Below are 23,752 nucleotides of genomic sequence, written 5' to 3' on the forward strand. Positions count from 1 at the left end.
AGATAGAAATTATTAAGTGATTCAGTTAATAAGTATCATGGACCAATAGTTGTAGATGCTTCATTTTAAAAAGTAACACTTTCAGAAAAGAGAGGGGGATAAGGGAAGGGGAAAAAAAAAGAGTGTGAGTAAAGAGCTCATGAAGCCAATGAAATGGAAAATGATTCTTTCTTTTTATCACCCAATTATAATGTGAACCAGGCACACTATAACCAGTTACGTCACATGGCATTAGTTTTATAATGAAAACAGCAAACTGACTTGAAAAAGCAAATCATACCTTCTGGGGGCGTTCCAATACTGCTGCCAAGACCCAAAATAGCCATCTTGTGAATCCTCGGCTCCAGCATCACAGCAGATTCCTCCCCCCTCTCCCAGTGGGGTATTTTGACAGGCTCCAGGTGGACGTTCTCCAGCCCATCTCCCTGCAGGTTTTGCTGCATGATCTCGATGGCCTTTTCTAGGCTCTTGGAGCCACTTAGTCTGGGTCCAACAGTATCAACCAGAAGTGCCAGTCGCTCATAGGATCTGTTCTGGCCTTTACCATAAACAGTAAAGTTGATGATTGCTTTAGCAACATCTCCATAGTGGGCTATTTCTTCTTTGATTTCCTGAAAAGTCCTCTGAGAGGTGCCATTCCCATGTATAGCTTTCCCAGAGGCCAGGGGTAAAAGGTGAACACCGACAAATATGAAGAGAAGAAACTTCATTGTTTTTCCAGTCAGTTTTCTTCCCAAAATCATCTGTGTAAGGAAGAAATACACGTTAGGAGAAAAGAATCTCACAAGTACCTGCCCATAACCCAGGGACTGCTTTTCAAATAGGATTCCCCTTCCCTTCTCAACTGGTACCCAGTCTCCCATCAAATTCATAACTCCCAGGAATGAAGGAAAGAGACAGCAGTTGTCTTTATTGATAGCATAGCATTTATTAAAACCACAAATTCACATATTGCCTAGAAATCAGTTTAAAATATGCCAAAAGATTATAATAAGAAGATAACTCGGAAAGAGAGGAAGAAATAGCAGTAACAGTGATAGGAATGTGCCGTGCTGTGCTTAATCATGTCTGACTCTTTGTGACCCCATGAACTGCAGCTTGGCAGGCTCCTCTGTCCATGGGATTCTCTAGGCAAGAATACTGGAATAGGTTGCCATGCCCCCCTCCAGGCGATCTTCCCACCCCAGGTCTCCTGCATCACAGGCAGATTCTTCACCAGCTGAGCCAGCAGGGAAACCCAGTGACAGGGCTCGGGCAGTGTTATCTGCCACCCCTTTTTCTGAACAGTATAGTGCTCAGTTGTGTCCAGCTCTTTGGAACCCCATGGACTGTAGCCCACCCACCCCCCCAGGCTCCTCTGTCTATGGGATTGGAGTGGGTTGCCATTTGCTTCTCCAGGGGATCTTTCTGACCTAGGAATCGAACCCACATCTCTTGCATCTCCTGCATTGGCAGGCAGATTCTTTACCACTAGCTCCACCTGGAAAGCCCTTCTTCTAAACAGAGTATGATCCAAATCCATTTCAGAGTTCCCTCTACCTGAAAGGCCTATGGAACTCATTCTTTGAGGCCCTTTCACATGTTACCTTTTCTTGATCCTCTCCCTAACCCTATCCCCTCCACATCCTTTAATCCTCATGACAACTCTATGAGACAGTTTCTCATTATTACCTTCATATTAGAATTGAGGATCCTGGGATAGTGAGAGATTAAGTAACTTTCCAAAGACACACAAAGGCTTTCTAGCTCTAGAGACCATGATGTACATGGTGCTACTCCAAGTATGGTTTGTGGACCAATCTCAGTCCACAGCTGTTTTTCCACAAAATATAAATACTAAGATTAAGAATAAACATATTCAGGGCTTCCCTGGTGGTCTAGTGAGTAAGGATCCACCTTGGAATGCAGGGGGCATGGGTTCTATCCCTGGTCGGGGAACATCCCACGTGCCATGGGGGAACTGAGCCCATGTACCACGACTACTCCACAGCTACTAAGCCCGTGCTCTAGAGCCAGCAGCTGCAACTACTGAGCCTGCATGCCGAAACTACTAAAGCCCAAGCACCCTCGACCCTGTGCTCCGCAACAAGAGAAGCCACTACAGTGAGAAGCCCGGGCACCACTAGAGAAAGTCAGAGAGCGGCAACAAAGACTGAGCGGAACCAAAAATAAACAGAGTAAACACACTTAGGGCTGTGCAACACAGTAGCTAATAGTCTAATGTGGTGATTACCATTTCAATTAAATTAAATTAAATAGTCAGCTTCTCAGTCACACTAGCTGCATTTCAAACACTCAGTACCCACATGTGACTCGTGGATATTGCATTGGGCAGCACAGCGAGAACATTCTATCATCAGAGAACGTTCCACTAAATAGCACTAGCTCAGACACCTTTACAGATAATTGACAGAACAACAGTGTATTTGGCAAATCTAGTAACCAAAAAATGGCACTTCTCTTTGTATAACTCATTGTATTTTTCTAATTCACTGTTCTATTTTGCAAAAGTATCAGTCTGAAACAAATTCTAAATTTAAGAATCTGGTCCTTTATGACAGATAGTTTGAGAAGCACAGTCATAAACTGCTGTAAGAATAAATTCCAGATTCAGACTGAGAGCATACAAGGCCTCTCAGAATAGGGTTCCAACAACCACTTCAAGCTCATCTCTCCACCTGCCCCTCCAGAGTGCACACGGTTTCATTCCCATTCTCATTTCTTCTCTCTCCCTCTCTCTCTCACAGGCACTGACACATGTACGCCCCTAAGCTTTGAGAAACTGAGCACCTGAAGTGTGGCCAGTCCAAATTGAGATGTTTTGTACATGTAAAACATATACCTGATTTGATCTTTAAAATCAACTACTTCATACTTAAGTATGAGAAAACAACATAAATATTTCAGATATATTAGATTAAATACATTATTACTAATCTCACCTATTTCTTTTTTACTTTTTAATATGGCTATTAGAAATTTTTAACTTATATAACATTTATATTTATAATTAGTAATATTCTACCTACACTGAACTGGACCCTGTTCTTCAAATACCCAGGTCCTTTCATAACTCTGGGTCTCTACTTATGTTCATTCCCTTTTATTGCAAGGACCTTCTCTTCACCCTGCTCCCTTTCTATCAAATGGCTATATTCTCTCTTTAATGAGAATACATTAAAAGTCACCTCTTCTATGGAACTTTGCCAAACAATACCCCAGAGTACAAGCATCATTTCTGTGTGTCTGCCATAACTAACTCTGTGTGTGTGTGTGTGTGTGTGTGTGTGTTAGTAGCTCAGTCATGTCCAACTCTTTGCAACTCCATGGACTGTAGCCTGCCAGGCTCCTCTGTCCATGGAATTCTCCAGTCGAGAATACTGGAGTGGGTTGCCATTCCCACCTCCAGTGGATCTTCCCAACCCAGGGTTTGAATTTGGGTTTCCTACACCGCAGGCAGATTGTTTACCATCTGAGCCATCAGGGAAGCCCATAATTAACTGTATTTTTAACTAATATATTTGTTTATAAATCTGTCTCTCCTGCTCTCAAAGTCAAGTAGGGTAAATTATTCATCATTTCATCCTTATATCCATATATAGGCACTCAATACTTTTTATGAAGGAATTAATAATCCTTTAATCTCCCTAGGCCTCAGCCTCCCTAGAGTATGAGAGTGTTTGTCTTTGCCTCCTTCACAAAGAAGCTATAGGAATTAAAAACTTGATATCATATTTGAAATTATTTTGAAAAATTATAAAAACTATACATTGCTGCTGCTTCTCTTTCCTTATAACTACAGTTGACCCTTGAACTACAGTTGATCTGGTGTGAAGTTCCCAGGTCCACTAATAGGCAGATATTTTTCTGATAAATACTACAGTAGTACAAGATCCGGGGTTGATTGAATCTGTGTATGCAGAACCATGGATCCAGAGGGGCTGACTGTGGGACTTCAGGGCCCACCATGGGTCCTGGAACCAATACCCCTCCTTGTTCAAGGGTGAACACGTAGGTTTTTTCATTTCTACAGGTACTATACTGATGCTTGTGTTAAAAGCTAAATTTCATTAAGCCATCAAAACATTTTACCAGATTGAAATTTATAAGAAAAGAAGAGGTTAATAAGTCATCTATTAATTAGCACTAACCACAAGTATCTACTTCTTATTAAAAAATTCTCTAATCCTTCTGCAAACATTAATTAATGATTTCATAATACACTTCTAGTGATGGATTAGAATCATATTATGATAACATTGTAGAGATACAGGTGAGCTTAGGGATCCCTAGTCCATACCCTCCTTTTATAGAAAGTTAATCAAGGCCTGTGATGTGATTCCCAGGCAGCTGACAAGCCAGCAACTACAATCAACCAGGTAAGTGGTCCAACTAGCACATACTTCCTAAAGGATTAAGAATGATTTTCTTATAGGAAGGGCTTCCCTGATAGCTCAGTTGGTAAAGAATCTGCCTGCAATGCAGGAGACCCTGGTTAGATTCCTGGGTCAGAAGATCTGCTGGGGAAGGGATAGGCTACGCACTCCAGTATTCTTGGATTTCCCTTGTGGCTCAGCTGGTAAAGAATCCACCTGCAATGCAGGAGACCTGGGTTTGATCCCTGGGTTGGGAAGATCCCCTGGAAAAAGGAAAGGCTATCCACTTCAGTATTCTGGCCTGGAGAATTCCACTGACTGTATAGTCTGTGGAGTCACAGAGTTGGACAAAACTGAGCCACTTTCACTTTCTTATAGGAAATTATATGCATTAACATATAATAGAAATTCACTGAAGGATACCTAAAGGCAGTCTGAGAAGCAAATACATATAATAAAATATACGTATATAGAGTAGCACCAGAACAAAGAGAAGAACAAAGGGAATCATGAAAAGCTACCAAAAAGACATAATATCTCAAGACAGGCTCAAGAAATGGCTGCTGCTGCTGCTGCTAAGTCACTTCAGTCGTGTCCGACTCTGTGTGACCCCATAGATGGCAGCCCACCAGGCTCCTCTGTCCCTGGAATTCTCCAGGCAAGAACACTGGAGTGGGTTGCCATTTCCTTCTGCAATGCATGCATGCATGCTAAGTCGCTTCAGCTGTATCCAACTCTGTGCGACCCCATAGACGGCAGCCCACCAAGCTCCTCTGTCCCTGGAATTCTCCAGGCAAGAACACTGGAGTGGGTTGCCATCTCCTTCTCCCCAAGAAATGGCTACAGAAGCAGAAAAGAATGAATGGTATCCCTATCAGAGGGCCACAAGAACATCATCTGTTTGTCAATCCTGGTTAAAAGATATGTCCAGAAAATAATGGGACCTGAGTCTATCATCTTTACATCTTTTTGCATATATGTCAATTGAATTAACAAGTAACACATCATTTTGATAATAATTTTTAATGCTTCTTAACATGGTCAGTTAAATAAATTTTGGCATTAAAAATGATGTAATTACTTTAAAACATAATTCAGTATCTTTGAGTATTGTTCTGAGTACCTTAACATCATTGTTTCTTTAAATCCCACAAATGCAATAAATGGTTACTTTTAAAGGTAATTTAACTATTTTTTCCAATGGATCAGTTTTTCCCTGAGTATAAAATTTTCTAAGATCAAAGGCACAAAACAATGCATTACATGAGAAATCACCTAGAATACTTGACATAAGTAAATACTAAATACATGTTAGTTGATTCTAAACCTAGTTTTCCTCTGTAACATAATCAGAAAATTACCAATGTAATTCTTGGCTAGAATGCATAATTATATATCTCTCTAATGGAGCACTACAAGAATATTATAGTTTATTTTATTATTGTTGTTTTTAGAAAGGTGCATTAGCCCAACTAAGATATGTCCTCACTAATAACTAGCAGAAATAATTATAACTAACAGTCTATATTTGGGGAGGTAAGAAAAATGGACCAAGATATTTCCATATCAAATTCCACTCAAGAAAAAAACAAAATATTGTATATAATTTAAAAACACAAGGACTATATATAATTTGTACAAATCTGATATATAATTTGTACAAGTCTGATACATAATTTGTACATTCCTAGCAAGAAATAAAGGATTAAAATAGTGAGATATACAAACAGAGTAAGACTAAATAAAAGCCAATAATCAAAAACAACTTGAAGAAATTTGTTCCTAATTCACAGGTTTAGGATCACCATACAACAAAAAAATTCATTCTAGAACTAGAGTCAATCCAAATGAGAAGGATGACCAAAGATACCAGTTTATTTGCAGGCCAAAATTAGAAATATTTTGTTGCATAAAATCAAGAAGGGTTTGGAAAACATGAATATAGATTTACTTGCCAAATCTTTTCACACTAGTACCAGGGGATAACCCTAGTAGCTCAGAGCTAATTTTCAGAAAATCAAAATGTATGGTTTTACACAGTAAATGATAAACATGTAAACACTTTACCTAGGAAAAAAAGAGGATTGGCTAAAATTATGAAAGATACAGTCACTGAAGCTGAATGCTTTTAAATGTGCCACAAAACACTGGCACCACACTAACCTAAGTAAGGGTTCCTACAGGATCACCAGGAAGGTTTGCTGATCTGAAAGACTGTCAGTCTGCCCTAGCTCAGAGACAGAAAATGTCCCTATACAGTCAATCTGTCAAATAAAATTAAGCAAGCTATAGAATTTTTCTGTAGTCTGCAAAGGGAGAAAATAATTCTATGGTGATCAATAAAAACAAATAGAATTACTCATCTCAAACATTTCCCCATTATAATTGTAAACGGAGCTTCATTTCTCCAGCCATTTAACAAGACTGTACTGAGCACCTTCCCTCCTAAGCACCAAAGACACAAACCTTTAAGGTGATCCTCATACCCTCAAACAGACGTCAGGTACAATAAAGGACAGATAACGTGAAAGCCCGATAACTGAGACGGTTGCCAAGGTTCTGTGAAAACAAAGTGGAGGGGGTGATTAGGAGGAGTTTCCTGATGGTGTGTGAAGAAGGCCAGGGTGGCCCTGAAGGAAAGGTAAGCCGGCAGAACAAAGAATGATAAGACAGAGGGGCTTTATAAAACTTGGGCTGTGGAAAAAATAGCAAGGAGTTGGATAAGTATGGAAGATACAGCACTTCCACTACTGTGGAAGATACAGCAGTGGTAGAAAGGAATTATTCCTCAAGGTCTAACTAAAAGTGTCTTCTGTGTGGAGCTTCAAAGTATATGGGACAGAAGTCCCCAGGGCACTGTAATGGGTGGATTTAATATACAGTTCCCACCATCTGTGTAGGAAAAGGAATGGAGGGAGGGAGGGATGGAAGAAGGAAGAAAGGAAGGATAGTTTTCTTTCTGATCATCAGTATGACCTGCTCCTTAGCACAAAGAATCCACACCACGATTCCACATCAGGACAAGGATAGCATGTAGTTCCTCAAAATCCCCAAACAAGCCACTGTTTATTACCTGTGTGGGTTATTCCTTGGAATTTTCACAGAGAGAAAAATAACCCACACTTACAAAAGATGTGCTTGTCAAATAATTCATTTACAAAGACACTCGAGATTTTGTTTAATATCCCTAAAATACTAATAACCCGATTGAAAAAACTTCTGGCACACTCTTGAGCAAATCACAGGACACTTGAAATGTCTAAACTTGAACTGAAACACATTAAAAAAAAAATTCTTTATTTTCGTACACAAAAGTTTGAAGTCATTGTTCCTTTACTTGATTTCCAACTGCAGAAATATTAAACGTTATACTCTTCAAAATCTTAAGCAACTATTTTTAAAACTCATGCTGTATCATGTCTTTGAATTCAGAAAGTTACATATTCAAAGAAACCTTTGGAGCACTGTTTGAAAAAGGACTTTCTTTTCATATATTGCCTTCATGAGCCATAGTTACAGATTATCTTTTTCACAAAAAGAGATAAAATTGAAATGTCATTTTCATTCTTTTCTACTTAAATTTGGAAGGAAACTTAAGCAAAACCAACTTTGCTTCTGCTGTGAATTACATTCTCTCTAATAATAGGTTTATATTTTGAGGAAACAAAACAAAATCCTTGCTTCTATTTCTAAATCTTTTCCCTGAAATATTATTGTTTGAAAATGTCTCAAGCTATGATAGAAATGCCACAATGAATAGACTAAGTGAAGTGGAAAAGGACACAATGAAAAGAGAATGTGCTGAAAGACACAAAAAGTAAGATTTAAAGACTGAGATTTTTATTGATTTTTTTATTGTGTCACTTTTTCTTCTAAAGACTGCATACACTACTTATATAAAGACTTAGATATTTTCCTAAATCTACATTGCCGAACAGGATTCACTGATATAAATTTAACTCTTTGTCTTCAGCCTAGCATGTGTAGCAGATACAATGGCCAGAATTGCTGAATACTAGCTTAGAAACTGGCACATCAAAATTCACTTCCTGACTCCCACTAATGCTCCTAGCTTTATAATAGTTAGCCCTTTAACCATCTTAAGGAAGATTCTTTCCTTTATTAAATTCAAAGTTCAAACAATAACGGGCTTCTGCTTTCCACAGCTTATATCCAATAATTCATTCATTCAGTCCTTCAAGAAAGCTCGTTGAGAACTTACTATCTGCCAGGAGTTGTGCAAGAATTTGGAAAAGATATAAAAATTAGCATGACTCAGTTCCTACTGTTAGTAGACACTGTTAATTACTTACTTAATATCCAACTCTCCCTTTTCTTGCTAAACAAAACTGGATTTTATTTGGGGTACAAAGTGTCCATCCCCATTAATCTAGGCCTTTTGCTGTTAATATGGATGGCACCAGTCTTAGAAGATATTTTCCAAATGTGGTGGGTAGGGGACAGCGTATTTGGTTGTCATAAAGATGTAGAGGTACTACCAGTAATTAGTTGGCAAAGGACAGGGACACTAGACATACAGCTATGTGGAGGGAAATCCTGTCTACTAAGACTCTCCTATATTCTACAAAGATTTTTATTTTAATGTGAAAACCTATTATTTGAACCTTGACCCTAACTCTATTGTACATACAAATACATGCAAAAATGGTTTTTGTGCAGTTTTAATGAAAGCTGTTTCCCCATCTATTTGCCATGAAGTGATGGGACCAGATGCCATGATCTTAGTTTTCTGAATGTTGAGCTTTAAACCAACTTTTTCACTCTCCTCTTTCACTTTCATCAAGGGGCTTTTTAGTTCCTCTTCACTTTCTGCCATAAGGATGGTGTCATCTGCATATCTGAGGTTACTGATATTTCTCCCGGCAATCTTGATTCCAGCTTGTGCTTCTTCCAGCCCAGCGCTTCTCATGATGTACTCTGCATATAAGTTAAATAAGCAGGGTGACAATATACAGCCTTGACATTCTCCTTTCCCTATTTGGAACCAGTCTGTTGTTCCATGTCCAGTTCTAACTGTCGCTTCCTGACCTGTATATAGGTTTCTCAAGAGGCAGGTCAGGTGGTCTGGTATTCCCATCTCTTTCAGAATTTTCCACAGTTTATTGTGATCCAGACAGTCACAGGCTGTGACATAGTCAATAAAGCAGAAGTAGATGTTTTTCAGGAACTCTCTTGCTTTCTCGATGATCCAGAGGATGTTGGCAATTTGATCTCTGGTTCCTCTGCCTTTTCTAAACACAGCTTGAACATCTGGAAGTTCATGGTTCACGTATTGCTGAAGCCTGTCTTGGAGAATTTTGAGCATTACTTTACTAGCGTGTGAGATGAGTGCAACCTTGGAGTAGTTTGAGCATTCTTTGGCATTGCCTTTCTTTGGGATAGATGGGGAAACAGTGGAAACAGTGTCAGACTTTATTTTTGGGGGCTCCAAAAGCACTGCAGATGGTGATTGCAGCCATGAAATTAAAAGATGCTTACTCCTTGGAAGGAAAGTTATGACCAACCTAGACAGCATATTGAGAAGCAGAGACATTACTTTGCCAACAAAGGTCCGCCTAGTCAAGGCTATGGTTTTTCCAGTGGTCATGATGGATGTGAGAGTTGGACTGTGAGGAAAGCTAAGCACTGAAAAATTGATGCTTTTGAATTGTGATGTTGGAGAAGACTCTTGAGAGTCCCTTGGACTGCAAGGAGATCCAACCAGTCCATCCTGAAGGAGATCAGTCCTGGGTGTTCATTGGTAGGACTGATTTTGAAGCTTAAACTTCAATACTTTGGCCACCTCATGCGAAGAATTGACTCATTGGAAAAGACCCTGATGCTGGGAGGGATTGGGGGCAGGAGGAGAAGGGGATGACAGAAGATGAGATGGCTGGCTGGCATCACTGACTCGATGGACATGGGTTTGGGTGGACTCTGGGAGTTGGTAATGGACAGGGAGGTCTGGCGTGCTGCGGTTCATGGGGTCACAGAGAGTCGGACACGACTGAGCGCCTGGGCTGACTGGACTGAATGCAAGCTGAGTTCTTCAGGAAGCGACTACCGTGCACACCAGGGGAGGCCACACTGCGCCTTCTCAGGATCTCACTAAGAGCGGCTCGTCATTCTGGTGAAACACCAGTGACTACACTGCTCCTGGTACTGGAAACACCATCACCCCTGGACCCGTCTGCATTCATTGTGGTCACATTCACCATGTAAGCGTCTGAATATGTCATTATGTCACCTAGTGCTGTCATGCCTGGGAATGTATGTTTTGAAGTACTTTATTATCAATTACTTTTCTTTAACGGCTTCTTTATATTACAGTTAGAATAGCACAGTGATTTACCTGAAAATACACAAAAGCATATTATTTGTGATGCTTTATTCAGGATAATAAAGCAGGCATTATAAATTACTTGTTTTTTTTTTTTAAGAGGCACTGCATCTAATGGGATAGAGAACTAGTGATTTAAGTGAATTCAACAATTCTCTTCCTCACTCTTCCTGCTTACTTTTTAGCCAGAAAAGACCCTGTGATCCAATTCTACTCAAAGATAACCCAAACAGAAGCAGTTGACAAGAAAATGGCTATAATAATAGAGCTGCATCAGCTACTTTGTAACCATAAGGGTAACTCCAAGAGTCCTGGTCCTGACATCCCTGAGCAGTTAAACCAACATCAGCACCACCCATCTGTCTGCTATGTGAGAAAAATGAACTACATTTGTTACAGCCACTGTTAGTTGGATTTTCTGTTACTTACAGATGTCAGTTGGTAAAGAATCTCCTGCTGCAACGCAGGAGACCCCGGTTCGATTACTGGGTTAGGAAGATCCACTGGAGAAGGACTAGGCTACCACTCTTGGGCTTCCCTTGTGGCTCAGTAGGTATGCGGGAGATCTGGGTTCGATCCCTGGGTTGGGAAGATTCCCTGGAGAAGGGAAAGGCTACCCATTCCAAGTTTCTGGCCTGGAGAATTCCATGGACTGTATAGTCCATGGGGTGACAAAGAGTCAGACACGACTGAGCAACTTTCACTTTCACCTTATATTTCTAACTGTCATAGTACTTTCAGGCCTTCTCGGGGATCCATAATTAAATATATTATTCATACTAACTAACACCATACACGTAATAGGGAAGAATAAATCTGACTCCATATTGGATCTTTTCTTTTACTTTAGCCTTTGTATTCTATGCCTTTGCTTCAAGTTAAGAATGTTACCCCTTCTTAGGAGAATTTAACAAGTTAACACATCTAGCCTAATGAAGTTTCACTCCCCAGGACTGCTCAGGGTCCATTTCCGTACTTGTGTTCATACTTGATTTGTGTTTCCAGGCTTACTTACAGAAGCACCTGGCACTCATCACAGCGCTACCTGGTTGCTAAGGTTGCTAAGGAGCACGGATTGCAACATTATACAATCAGCAGCCTAAAATTTGCATGTATGTAAGTCTAGATATAACCTACCATGTGAAATACCATTTCTCTATGTTGGCACCTGGATGAACAATGCCCAGGAGGACCACAAATAGTTTTATTTTCATCAAAATACTTTGTATGTTTTAATTAAACTTTCAAAAATAAAAAAAGAATGTTACCCATAGCCTGAAATATACTGGATAGCCCATTCTCCGGGTTCTTAGCTTTAAAGGTTTAACGCTTTTCCATTCATATAGAGATAAAAAGTTGCAGAATAGAGAACAACATGTGTCTTGTTGGAAGTTTACAGGATCCTGACCTGACCTAAGAGGACAGCAGCAAGAACAAAGGGTTCCCACACCAAGAAGTTTGCAACAACCAATAACACCTCCTCCATGTTTAGCACAAAAGAAGCCTCAATTCTAACTCAGGTAAGTTGGTTCTTTGGGACACTAGTCCACCACTGTCTCCGTCTATTAGCTTTCCAAATAAAGTCACTATTCCTTGCCCCAACAACTCCTTTTTGATTCATGGGCCTATCATGTGACAAGCAGTACAACCTTGAACTCAGGAACATAAGCAAGGTCTAGGACTTGGCATATGGTCTACCTAGACTTCCCACATGCATCTAAATTCTAAATATCTAGGACCAAACTCAGAATCTTCCCTTCCAAACGTGCCCCTGTTCCCCACCCCTGGTCAGTAAGTTAGAAACTACACTGTGTGGTTGGATTCTTGCCTCTTCCTCAGGGAAACAGGTGAACAGTCGGCAGGTCAGGTAACTCCACCTTCAGATTCTTTCTTGACCCATTTCCCTCTTCTCCACTTTACCATCACTTCCCTGGCTCAGAACCTCACTACCCTTCATCTGAAACCCTTCCTCACACATCTCCCTGCCTTAAACTCAGGTCCCTTTCCAATCTGTGTTCCATACTGCCATCAGCTTTATCTAGAAGCCAAACTGAATGACTCTGGCTTAAAGCATCTGTTGCCCAGTTTACTGTTCGGTCTTCTGGATGTGGCTTTCTTGACAGTTGTTTCCTGATGTTCTCCCACCCTGACGTTGCAAGCCCTAATGAACATTTACCATTCCTTTAAGTCAAAGAAAATTCTTTACACCTCTCTAATTTTGCTCATGCTGTTTCCTCTGCCAAAAAATGCCTTTTCATCTTTTCTCCTCTTGGAGAAGTCATGATCAAAACCAAGGTCCAGCTCATCAGTCTCCAGCTCCAGGCAGAATCATTTGCTACCTTTTCAGTAGTGCAGTGTATGCTATATGTCTTTGTGTCTATCACCCTGTTGGAGTATACATCACTTAACAGCAGTAATATTTCACTTTTATAAAATTCACCAAGCAAGTTAAAGCAAATAGCACAATGTGCATGCTAAGTCACTTTAGTTGTATCCAACTCTTTGCAACCCTGGAGTGTAGCCCACCAGGCTCCTCTTTCCATGGGATTCTCCAGGCAAGAATACTGGAGTGGGTTGCCATTTCCTTCTCCAGGGGATCCTCCCAACCCAGGGATTGAACCCATACCTCTTATGTCTCCTGCATTGTCAGACAGGCTCTTTACCATTAGTGCCACCTGGGAAGCCCAAATAACACAATATCTGCCAGTAAATATTTATAGAAAAATAAGTTCATCAAACAAGCAGTTATATTTCACAACAGAAGTATACAGCTCTGATTCATCAGTTTAATGATTACTTTTCCAGTATCAGACACTAGTTTGCTCCTTTAAGCTATAGCATATCCGCAACTTTCTTTCATAAAGGGAATCAAGTGACCTGGACTTGGTCCTGGCTGTCCCTCTCTAGATGCATGACCTTAAACAATTGATTTGAAGTCTCTCTTTATGTGTAAAATAAAGGGTTACATCCCACCTCTAACATTCTATTATGGCTATTTCCTTAAATATTTAATATCAATCACACTTTCTTTACACTCAATACTAGCACCTGAATAAATCACCTTATACCATTTTGCCTCCTCCCACCAGCCAACCGAAGTTGAACTCACAAGGTCATTAAGGATGCCCTTGTTGCTAAATCCAATAAAAACATTTCAATTCCTATCATATGTAACACCTAAAGTATTGACCACTGTGGACAGCCTCGCCTTCTCCAAACACTCTTCTTTCTGTATTTCTACTCTCCTTCTCAGTCTTTCTTGTAGGGTCCCTTTTCTCCATTCATCCTTTAAAGTTTATTGAGTCCTAGGGATTTTTCAATAAGCCATCATAAGAAGGCTTCATTAAATGTCTCTGCCACTGAATACATCACCCCGAACATGAATAAGGTATGGGCATCGAAGAAACAAGTGAGGAGAACTAAAGGAAGAGAAACAAATTCTAACCGCTGTGCAAAGAACCCGGTGTATGACATTCCTCTTTCTTTCGGAAGTTAGTACAGTAACAGTGGGTTAGTGAATAATGAAAGCAGGGCAAATGGTACCCTGAGTGGCAGTCCCATTCACAGAGGCAATCCCAGGAGCTCTGGGTTGGGAGGTGTGGGGGTGACAACCTGCTAAGACATCTACCAGCAGACCTCTCTCCTTCCACTGGCCACACTGAACACCCATGGCCCCACTCTACAAAAGTCAAGTGACCTCTCTCTTATCCCTTCTCAGCCCATCAGGATGAGCCAGAGGGCTAACTCCTTTTTGTCCCTTGACATTTTATTGCTTACCAGTGAGCAGTTTTGAGGAATTGTAAGAAAATTATTTGGCCTCACTTTACTAATTTTTTTCCAGATTTCTTTGTCCCTTTCTTGACTGTATAAGATGATAAAGCCTTAATTCCTACTGTTCAAAAACAGGCATCTTTCTCATATAGCTGAATGTAACTGGCTTTTGACCTACATCATGCTGAGACTAAGAGCAATAAATATGAAGCTTCCTTACATGTTGCTTCAGTGAAACAATACGATTAAAATGCCAATAAATTAAATCAACCGTGAACTCTAGGACAAACTTCATCTTCTTGGCTTGCAAAATCTGTACGGAAACTCCAAATGGATAATGAGACAGTTCTTGGTCCCTTTGTTAGCGAAGCATGCTGCACTGACAAGGAGGGTGGGTCCCCTTGAGAACAGGGGTCCATGATCAGTGACTCTGCCACATGTGCACACATCTGCAATCAGCAGCCATGCCAAGCACATACAGTCAACAGAAACACAGACAAGTCATGAAGAATGCAGCCCATACCCTTTGAGGGGCCAAATACAAAGCAGGTAATCATAGACATAAGTAAGTCTGAGGTCCTGTGATCTGAGACAACTGAAGAAAGGGACAAAACATCATGGGATTTTAGTCTCATAAAGTCCTAGTTTTCTAGAATTTGGACCCCCAAAGTAACAGTAATAATAGGAAGTGCTTTGTTTCCGTCAATAAAACCAGTGAAGCATTTGTCTTCGATCTGGTGATGTTAAAAAAAACTACTACAAGTCACAGCAGTCTCTTCCAGAGGGAAGGCAGAGAATATGGCCTTTCTTGAATCAGACAAAATGCAGAAGGCTTCCAGAGACTCAGCTGCAGAAAACTATAAAGTTAGAGATATATAGATTTAATTACGATTTGCCAATACAGGGTTACAGTAAGCTGACTGTACTAATGGGTTTTTACTGCTAAACAGCATGTTTTCCCCCATCTCTCTTCCCCTGAACTGGTTAATAATAAGTTCCAAGGAACATTCTGGTAGAGATATTAGTAATTTCCTTTGGAACATGCCTTTTTGTTTCCCTCGCTTTAGCCAGCCCCCCACACCCCATTCTATAAACACAAAAGCAGAAAGACTCACTGAATCGTGCTGCAAACACAGTTCTTATTACAGCCCAAGCCAGAGAGGCCTGTTCAGCAAGTCACTAACTGCAAAATTTGCTATTAAACTTGTCAGACAGACATGGATGAAAATGTGGGCTTCACTAAACAGCTGTTAAGTTTCATGAGCTTAAAAAGAAAATACCATCTAGCTATGCACTGTTAACAGAAACTCACCATTCGGTTTTAAAACCTGATCTGCCGATACTCTTTGCCCCAAATCCTAACATTTGCTCTCTGCTATGAGAAGGCTGCCACACAGCACCATCAGCAAACATGAGCTGAGACAGCGCACGCACACACACACACACACACACACACACACACGCTCACTTGACAACAGTGAGTGCTCCCTCCTCTTGCAGCAGGAGCACTCAGCACCTGTCGCTTCAGGCTCCTGTACCTCTCGGTGGTGTCAAGGGGAAATGAGTGCGCTGAGCCCTCCCTGTCCCAGTGGTCACACATTAATCAGAGGTGGCAAAAGAAAAGAGTTAAGCCAAACAGATTCACAGTAATGGAGCTAAAACAATTACTCAGAGTGCTTAATCAGTCAATGTAAAATAAAACCCTTGTAGCACTCCATCAGAGCACAGCCAGCCAAATTATCCTGGGGAGAAAGAACACTCATAAAACAAGTTTTCTGCAAAGTGGAGAAAGCAAGGTGATACAGCAGATGTTTGACAGCAGGAAATTAAAAAGCCAATTTTAAAAAATAAAAAAAGGAATTAGGGAGACACTTAGAGATGAGTTTGGAGTGTGGAACGACGACAGTGGGGAAAATATATCTCGGTCCAGAGGTGAGAAGGGAGGAGAAAAAAAAACATAAAGAGGCATGGAGCACCAGCTGAAAGTAACTTTTCTTAACGGGAAATTTCTAAATCCAAAAAGGAACTTATTAAAAGACAATCATGCATATTAGGAGACTGTATGATTTAAAGGATAACGAACATGGACTTAAAGAAAAGATTCTCGGATCCCAGACAAGAACTGCAGAAGAAAAAAAAGGAAAAGAGAACCATTACCTCTGGGGAGAGGAAAAAAAAGGCTTGGGAGGAGGATGGAGAAATAAAAGGTACCACAGCTCGTCTGGGTTTTGGTGATTTATTCCCCATATCTGACTCAAAAGATGAAAAGCCTATATAGTCAGGTCACTGAAGTCACTGTTATGGGAAATGAGGTGAGCAAACATGAAGTCGGGAATAATCACCCACAATTGCCTAGAGGTCTGCTCAATCTGTGAAGGATCGGCCTGTTTCCTAAACGCAGTGCGTGTGATTTCCCTCCAGAGGATGCAGGAAATTGTACCCTTTGAAACAGATGAGAAGTTTTGGATAACATCAGCTTCGATTGGAAAGCCCCCAGGTAATGAGTCGGCAGCTCACAGCCTGCACAGCAGTGTCGGATACGTTTAGCAGCAGATGAGGGGAAGTTTGTTGTGACAGCTGGGCAGAGAAACAAGCCCGAAGGTTAGGTGGATCTGCAACAAGAGACGGTGGTTTGGGTTTGGAAAAAGCAAAGGCGTCTTCAGATGAGGAGTACACAGAGAAATGAACAAGAGGAAAACACAGTGCGACGGAAGTAGCGGAGCCAGTGGTGCAGACTTCTTGGCGTCGTTTCTGCGTCAGAAAGACCTGCTCATCGGTGGGAACGCCCACCCAACACAGTTGTACCATTAGCTTTTATGGCAGTTAAGGCCTAACCAAGAGCTGGAATAATGTACTACTTGCAAGATGCATAGATGCAGAGTAAACGAGTTATACTCCAGGATGATTTTACTCTCTGCTTGTCCTCCCCAGAGACCAGCATCCAGGCCTGTTCCCTCCACCCAGTCACGAAGGCCATCTCTCAGGCTCCGCACAGGTGAGGGCTGCCGTCCACCCGCCTGCCCGCCCTCCCTCCTCCATGCTGTTCTGTTCAGCGCCACCCACGGGGCTTCATTTATTTATTTCTCATCTTCCCTCTGCCATCACCACTTGCTCAGAGGCCAACAGCTTCCCCTCACGATGTGTCACCGGCAGGACAGGAAAGACCTTGTGCCGTCCACGAGATGGTCCAGACCAGCATCAGAGGGAAAAGCCCCGGGTGAATTGGAAGCAGGAAGATAAACGACAAGTGACAGAGATGACAGCTGAAAATCCTCCAGAACTGACCACTGCGTGATCACGTTCCTCACTGGATGCAGGCGGGAGCGGGGGATAAAGGAAGGGAGAAAACCAGTATTGACCCTTGCCTCAGCACGTGACTGGGCTCCATGCTTTCATATATATCATCTGATTTAATCTTCCTCAATCATGGAACGAAATAATAATAATTGCTTCCAAAACAGAGGTTCAGAGAACATCAGGTGATGTGTTTATGTGATCTGAGTGATTTGCTCATTGCCACTTGAGTACTAAAAAGCAGAAACTTTTCCTCTGATTCTCTGAAGGGGTAACTTTGACTCAACTTTTGAAAAGCCTTGCCTGACTTGATAAGCTTGGGTTGGATGATCTTCCTATAGGCCCCAGTGCTACTCTGCTCCAAGTACTTTCTCCATGGTACATATCACTCTGCATCATAAATCGCCTGTTTCTCAATCTCTGTCTCTAGGATGAAGACTCACTGAAGGCAACAGCTGTGGTTCAGTGTCCCTTAGTGCTAAATACAGTGCCTGGGCTATATGTGCTTGAGGAATGCTGGCCAGAAATGAGAGTCCCACCCCATGCTGTCTCTGAATAGTACTGCTTGGAATTTTAATTTAACCAAGTGCTTAGCAAACTGAAAAAGAGAAGCTACAAAGATTAAATGTGTCCTACTTTCAAGCTCCTACTGTATAGTCTCAATGGTACTAATGCTATTATGTGGAACATGGTTATGGACTTGTGAAAGAAATAGGGTGTTTAAATGCAAGTGACTATACAATGCTGCGGTACTTGCTATTCCCTGGTTGAAAATGAATGTTAGGTGGAAATGTTTGTGTCTGACAGTAGGTTTTTTTCCAGGTTCTATTCCACAGAGTAATGAGAACACTGTAAGTTCAGTCTTCACTCTTGGAGTCCCACAGACACCAATAATTCATACAAAATATCACAACTTCAAAATGTTTAAGGTGCTCTGAACTTTGGTGGATTCTTTCTTTTAGAGATGGGAACAAGAAGAGAGACAAATTATCAATACCTCTTAGCCCATGTTTTCAGGAGACATTCTGGTTTCTGCACCATAGAACCCATGCAATAATTTTAGCAATTATATTCCAATGCCTGACTCCAAAGCAAAAAATTAGTGACTTGACCACCAGGGATGTGTGTACTAAGTTCAAGCCCAGATCAGAGTGACTGTGTCTGAGTTATCACCCCTGAAACCCCATCAGTTAGTAAAGTCTAACCAATCCAGAAAACCAGCGTAAAAAGGTCGGCCAAACAACGAAGTCCAGAACGAAGCAAACCTGCCTCTAGTCACTTTTCTCTCTTGTTCCAAACACATCTAAGTACAGACTTTCATAAAGGCATGTGCAAAGGCTGGTTTTACTGAATTCCACACTCAGTGGGGATAGCAAATTGTGGATTTAAAAAAAGTAGCCTCTAGCTACTAGAACCAAAGTTGAACATGCATTTAATTCAAAGGTACTGAACTCTAAGAAAAAAAGCTCAACCTTTCTTAATTTGTCATGGTATTTTGTGGTTCCATGCTGAAATAGCAGGTCTGCCAACACTGTAAGGAATCTCCTCTTGGTCTCCTGACTGGCTGGACTGGATATTTCCTAAAGCATACAAGAAAAGAGTTGCCCAATTGCTATCGGGATAGTGGAAATTCTAATAGGCCTGAAAGCTGATGGTTAATATTCCTGTACTTTTCACCTTATTTTTTGAGTCTTCATACCATTAGTCCAAATGTTTTCAGCCACTTTTTAAAGCAGCTTTATTGAAGTATCATTAACATATAGTAACATTATGTATTTAAAATACACAATTTGATGAGTTTTGACATATGTTTAAGCTCATGGGACCATTGCAATTAAGATAATGAACATATTCTTTCAAACTCCCAAAAGTTGCTTCACGCCCTCCGCTTGACAATCCCTCCCTTCTACTCCACCTTGAACCCTTTTACCCCTGGCCCAAGGAAACCACTGATCTGCTTTCTATTAATAAACATTAGTTTGAATTTAGTAGAATTTTATATAAATGGAAGTATATAGTATGTATTCTTCTTATGTCTGGCTTCTATGACCCATCATAGCTATTTTGAGATCCACACATTGTAACATGTATAAGTAAGTTCATTTCTTTTTATTGCTGAATAAAATTTCATCATTATGGATATACTGCAGTTAATGTATCCATTCATCTGTTGATAGATATTTGGGTGGTCTCCAGTTTGGGGCAATGACAAATAGAACTAGTATAAACATTTGTGTAAACTCTTTGTATGAATAAACGCCCTAGTAATGGAATGGCTGGGCCATGAATGTATGTTCAACTTTTTAAAAAAATGCCAAATTGTTTTTCAAAGTGATTGTGCCATTTTACATTCCAATAATATATTAGAGTTCTAGTTCTTTCATATCTTTGCCACACTTGGCATGGTCAGTCTTTTTTATTTTCCTAATGGTGGCTTTGTAGTTTTATTTTATATTTCTCTAGTGACTAACAATGCTGAGTATATTTTCATGTGCTATTTGCCAACCACATATCTTTTTTGAAGAAGTATATATTCAAATCCTTTGTCTGTTTTTTGCTGGGTTATTTTCTTATTAGTCAGATCTCATAGTTCTTTATATATTCTGGATATAAGTTCTGTATCAGATCTACAACTTCCAAATATATATATATATATATATATATATATATATATATTTTGCATCTGTGATTTGTCTTTTCATTTTCTTAGCAGTGTCTTTTGCAGAACAGAAGTTTTCAATTTTGAAAAAGCCCAATTTATCAGTTTTCCCCCTAAACTTATTATAAAGCTAATGTAATCAAGACAGCATGGTATTAGAGTACATATAGATCAGTAGAGCAGAACAGACTACAGAGATCAACTCACATTTATATGAACAACTGCTTTTCAACCAAGGCCCAGAGGCACTTCAGGAAAGAGAGGAGGTTCTTTTAAAAAAAAAAACATTGCTAAAACAGTTAAACATCTATACCCAAAACAAAACAAAAATCCCACTTCAACACATATATCATAGATTCAATTATGTCCCCCTCTCAATTCATATGTTGGGGACTTCTCTGGTGGTCCAGTGCAATGAACCATGCAATGAAGGGGACACGGGTTCGATACTTGGTCAAGGAACTAAAATTCCACATGCTAAGGAGCAATGAAGCCCGCAAACTACAATTACTGAGCCTGCATGCCACAATCAGAGTTTGTATGCCACAACAAAAGATCTCACAGGACACAACTAAGACCCAGCACAGCAAAAAAAAATTCGTATGTTCAAGGCCTAACTCGCAGTACTTCAGAATGTGACTCTTACTTAGAGAGAGGGTCTTTAGAGGGGTAATAATTTAAAATTCGGTCATATGGGTGGCCCTTAATACAGCATGACTCATGCCCTTATTAGAAGAAGTCAGAACTCAGATATGCATGGGGAAGGACCATGTGAAGGCAAAAACCACCACCCAGAGCCCAAGGGGAAAGGCCTCAGGAAAAGTAACCCTGGTGATACTCCAATCTTGGGCTTCTGGCCTCCAAAACTGTGAGAAAATAAATGACTTGTTTAAGCCACTCAGTCTGCAGTGCTTTGTTATAATAGCCCTAACAAATACCCAAAACTCTCACCATATATAAAAATTGACTCAAGATGTGATTTATGTCGGAGAGTGTTTTGCCTATGTTCTCCTCTAGGAGTTTTATAGTTTCTGGTCTTACATTTAGATCTTTAATCCATTTTGAGTTTATTTTTGTGTACGGTGTTAGAAAGTGTTCTAGTTTCATTCTTTTACAAGTGGTTGACCAGTTTTCCCAGCACCGCTTGTTAAAGAGGTTGTCTTTTTTCCATTGTATATCCTTGCCTCCTTTGTCAAAGATAAGGTGTCCATAGGTTCGTGGATTTATCTCTGGGCTTTCTATTCTGTTCCATTGATCTATATTTCTGTCTTTGTGCCAGTACCATACTGTCTTGATGACTGTGGCTTTGTAGTAGAGTCTGAAGTCAGGCAGGTTGATTCCTCCAGTTCCATTCTTCTTTCTCAAGATTACTTTGGCTATTCGAGGTTTTTTGTATTTCCATACAAATTGTGAAATTCTTTGGTCTAGTTCTGTGAAAAATACCTTTGGTAGCTTGATGGGGATTGCATTGAATCTATAGACTGCTTTGGGTAGAATAGCCATTTTGACAATATTGATTCTTCCAATCCATGAACACGGTATGTTTCTCCATCTGTTTGTGTCCTCTTTGATTTCTTTCATCAGTGTTTTATAGTTTTCTATGTATAGGTCTTTTGTTTCTTTAGGTAGATATACTCCTAAGTATTTTATTCTTTTTGTTGCAATGGTGAATGGTATTGTTTCCTTAATTTCTCTTTCTGTTTTCTCATTGTTAGTGTATAGGAATGCAAGGGATTTCTGTGTGTTAATTTTATATCCTGCAACTTTACTATATTCATTGATTAGCTCTAGTAATTTTCTGGTAGAGTCTTTAGGGTTTTCTATGTAGAGGATCATGTCATCTGCAAACAGTGAGAGTTTCACTTCTTCTTTTCCTATCTGGATTCCTTTTACTTCTTTTTCTGCTCTGATTGCTGTGGCCAGAACTTCCAACACTATGTTGAATAGTAGTGGTGAGAGTGGGCACCCTTGTCTTGTTCCTGATTTCAGGGGAAATGCCTTCAATTTTTCACCATTGAGGGTGATGCTTGCTGTGGGTTTGTCATATATAGCTTTTATTATGTTGAGGTATGTTCCTTCTATTCCTGCTTTTTGGAGAGTTTTAATCATAAATGAGTGTTGAATTTTGTCAAAGGCTTTCTCTGCATCTATTGAGATAATCATATGGTTTTTATCTTTCAATTTGTTAATGTGGTGTATTACATTGATTGATTTGCAGATATTAAAGAATCCTTGCATTCCTGGGATAAAGCCCACTTGGTCATGGTGTATGATTTTTTTAATATGTTGTTGGATTCTGTTTGCTAGAATTTTGTTAAGGATTTTTGCATCTATGTTCATCAGTGATATTGGCCTGTAGTTTTCTTTTTCTGTGGCATCTTTGTCTGGTTTTGGAATTAGGGTGATGGTGGCCTCATAGAATGAGTTTGGAAGCTTACCTTCATCTGCAATTTTCTGGAAGAGTTTGAGTAAGATAGGTGTTAGCTCTTCTCTAAGATGGATCACAGATCTAAATTTAAAACTTAAAACTATAATAACTTCTATATAAAAAATATTTGTGACCTCAGTTTACACAAAGATTTCTAAGATACAACACAAAGTAGGATTCATAAAGAAAAAACTGATGACTTGGGCTCACTTTTTAAGCATTTTTCCTTAAAAAAAAATATTATGCAGAGCCCCTATACATAGAACAGACATAAACAGAGCTTCTTTTGAAGAGGCAAGGATGCTGCATGGTTTCCTTAGTCCTTCCGTCACCTTCCTTTGTGTGAGGAAGATGTCTCTGAGACATCTCTGCAGAACACAGAGCTCAAAGAATAAAAAGTGGAAGCCATTAGATTTTATTAACAGGATGTTTGGATCTGCCCAAAATAAAAACCACTAGCTTTTACTGAGAGGCTATTCAGGTGTTATGTAATGTGATAGGCACTTTATTATTTGCTTTTTTCCTTTTAATCCCATGACGTCGATGTTATTTATATTCACACATGAGGAAAATTAAGGCTCTCATAGCTGGTACATTTCACAGGTGAAATCTGAATCCAGTTCTGACCCCCACATACATAACCTTTCAGGGACACCTCACAGTATCTTGAAATCAAACATTAAAGATAAGAACCTAGCCTCTTGGGCCATAAACCAGTTGTATAAAATAACAGTCAATTCTAAAACATGAAACTATTTCCCTATAAAAATAAACTCTAGCTAAAAATAATGTATTATAAACATCCTGATATACTTCCAATAAAGCCACACCAGCATGTGATAGTGTGCTCTGGGGCCAAGTTTTTTGGCAAGTCCCCTTTCCCA

General features: G+C 40.0%; 1 protein-coding gene across 3 annotated transcripts in view; it reads right to left on the reverse strand.

The window, feature by feature from the left end:
* CPQ (carboxypeptidase Q) overlaps positions 1-23,752 on the reverse strand; it is a 526,376-nt gene that overhangs the window by 404,420 nt on the left and 98,204 nt on the right. For 2 of the 3 annotated variants that reach the window (XM_061123718.1, XM_061123716.1), the window contains exon 2: positions 281-743. In XM_061123718.1, coding sequence (XP_060979701.1) covers positions 281-743 — 463 coding nt within the window. Of the gene's footprint in view, positions 1-280; positions 744-6,842; positions 6,899-23,752 lie in introns of those variants that run through there. The other variant, XM_061123715.1, reaches the window with a different exon arrangement.

The sequence above is a fragment of the Dama dama genome, chromosome 21 (assembly GCF_033118175.1).
Source record: "Dama dama isolate Ldn47 chromosome 21, ASM3311817v1, whole genome shotgun sequence".
NCBI lineage: Eukaryota > Metazoa > Chordata > Mammalia > Artiodactyla > Cervidae > Dama > Dama dama.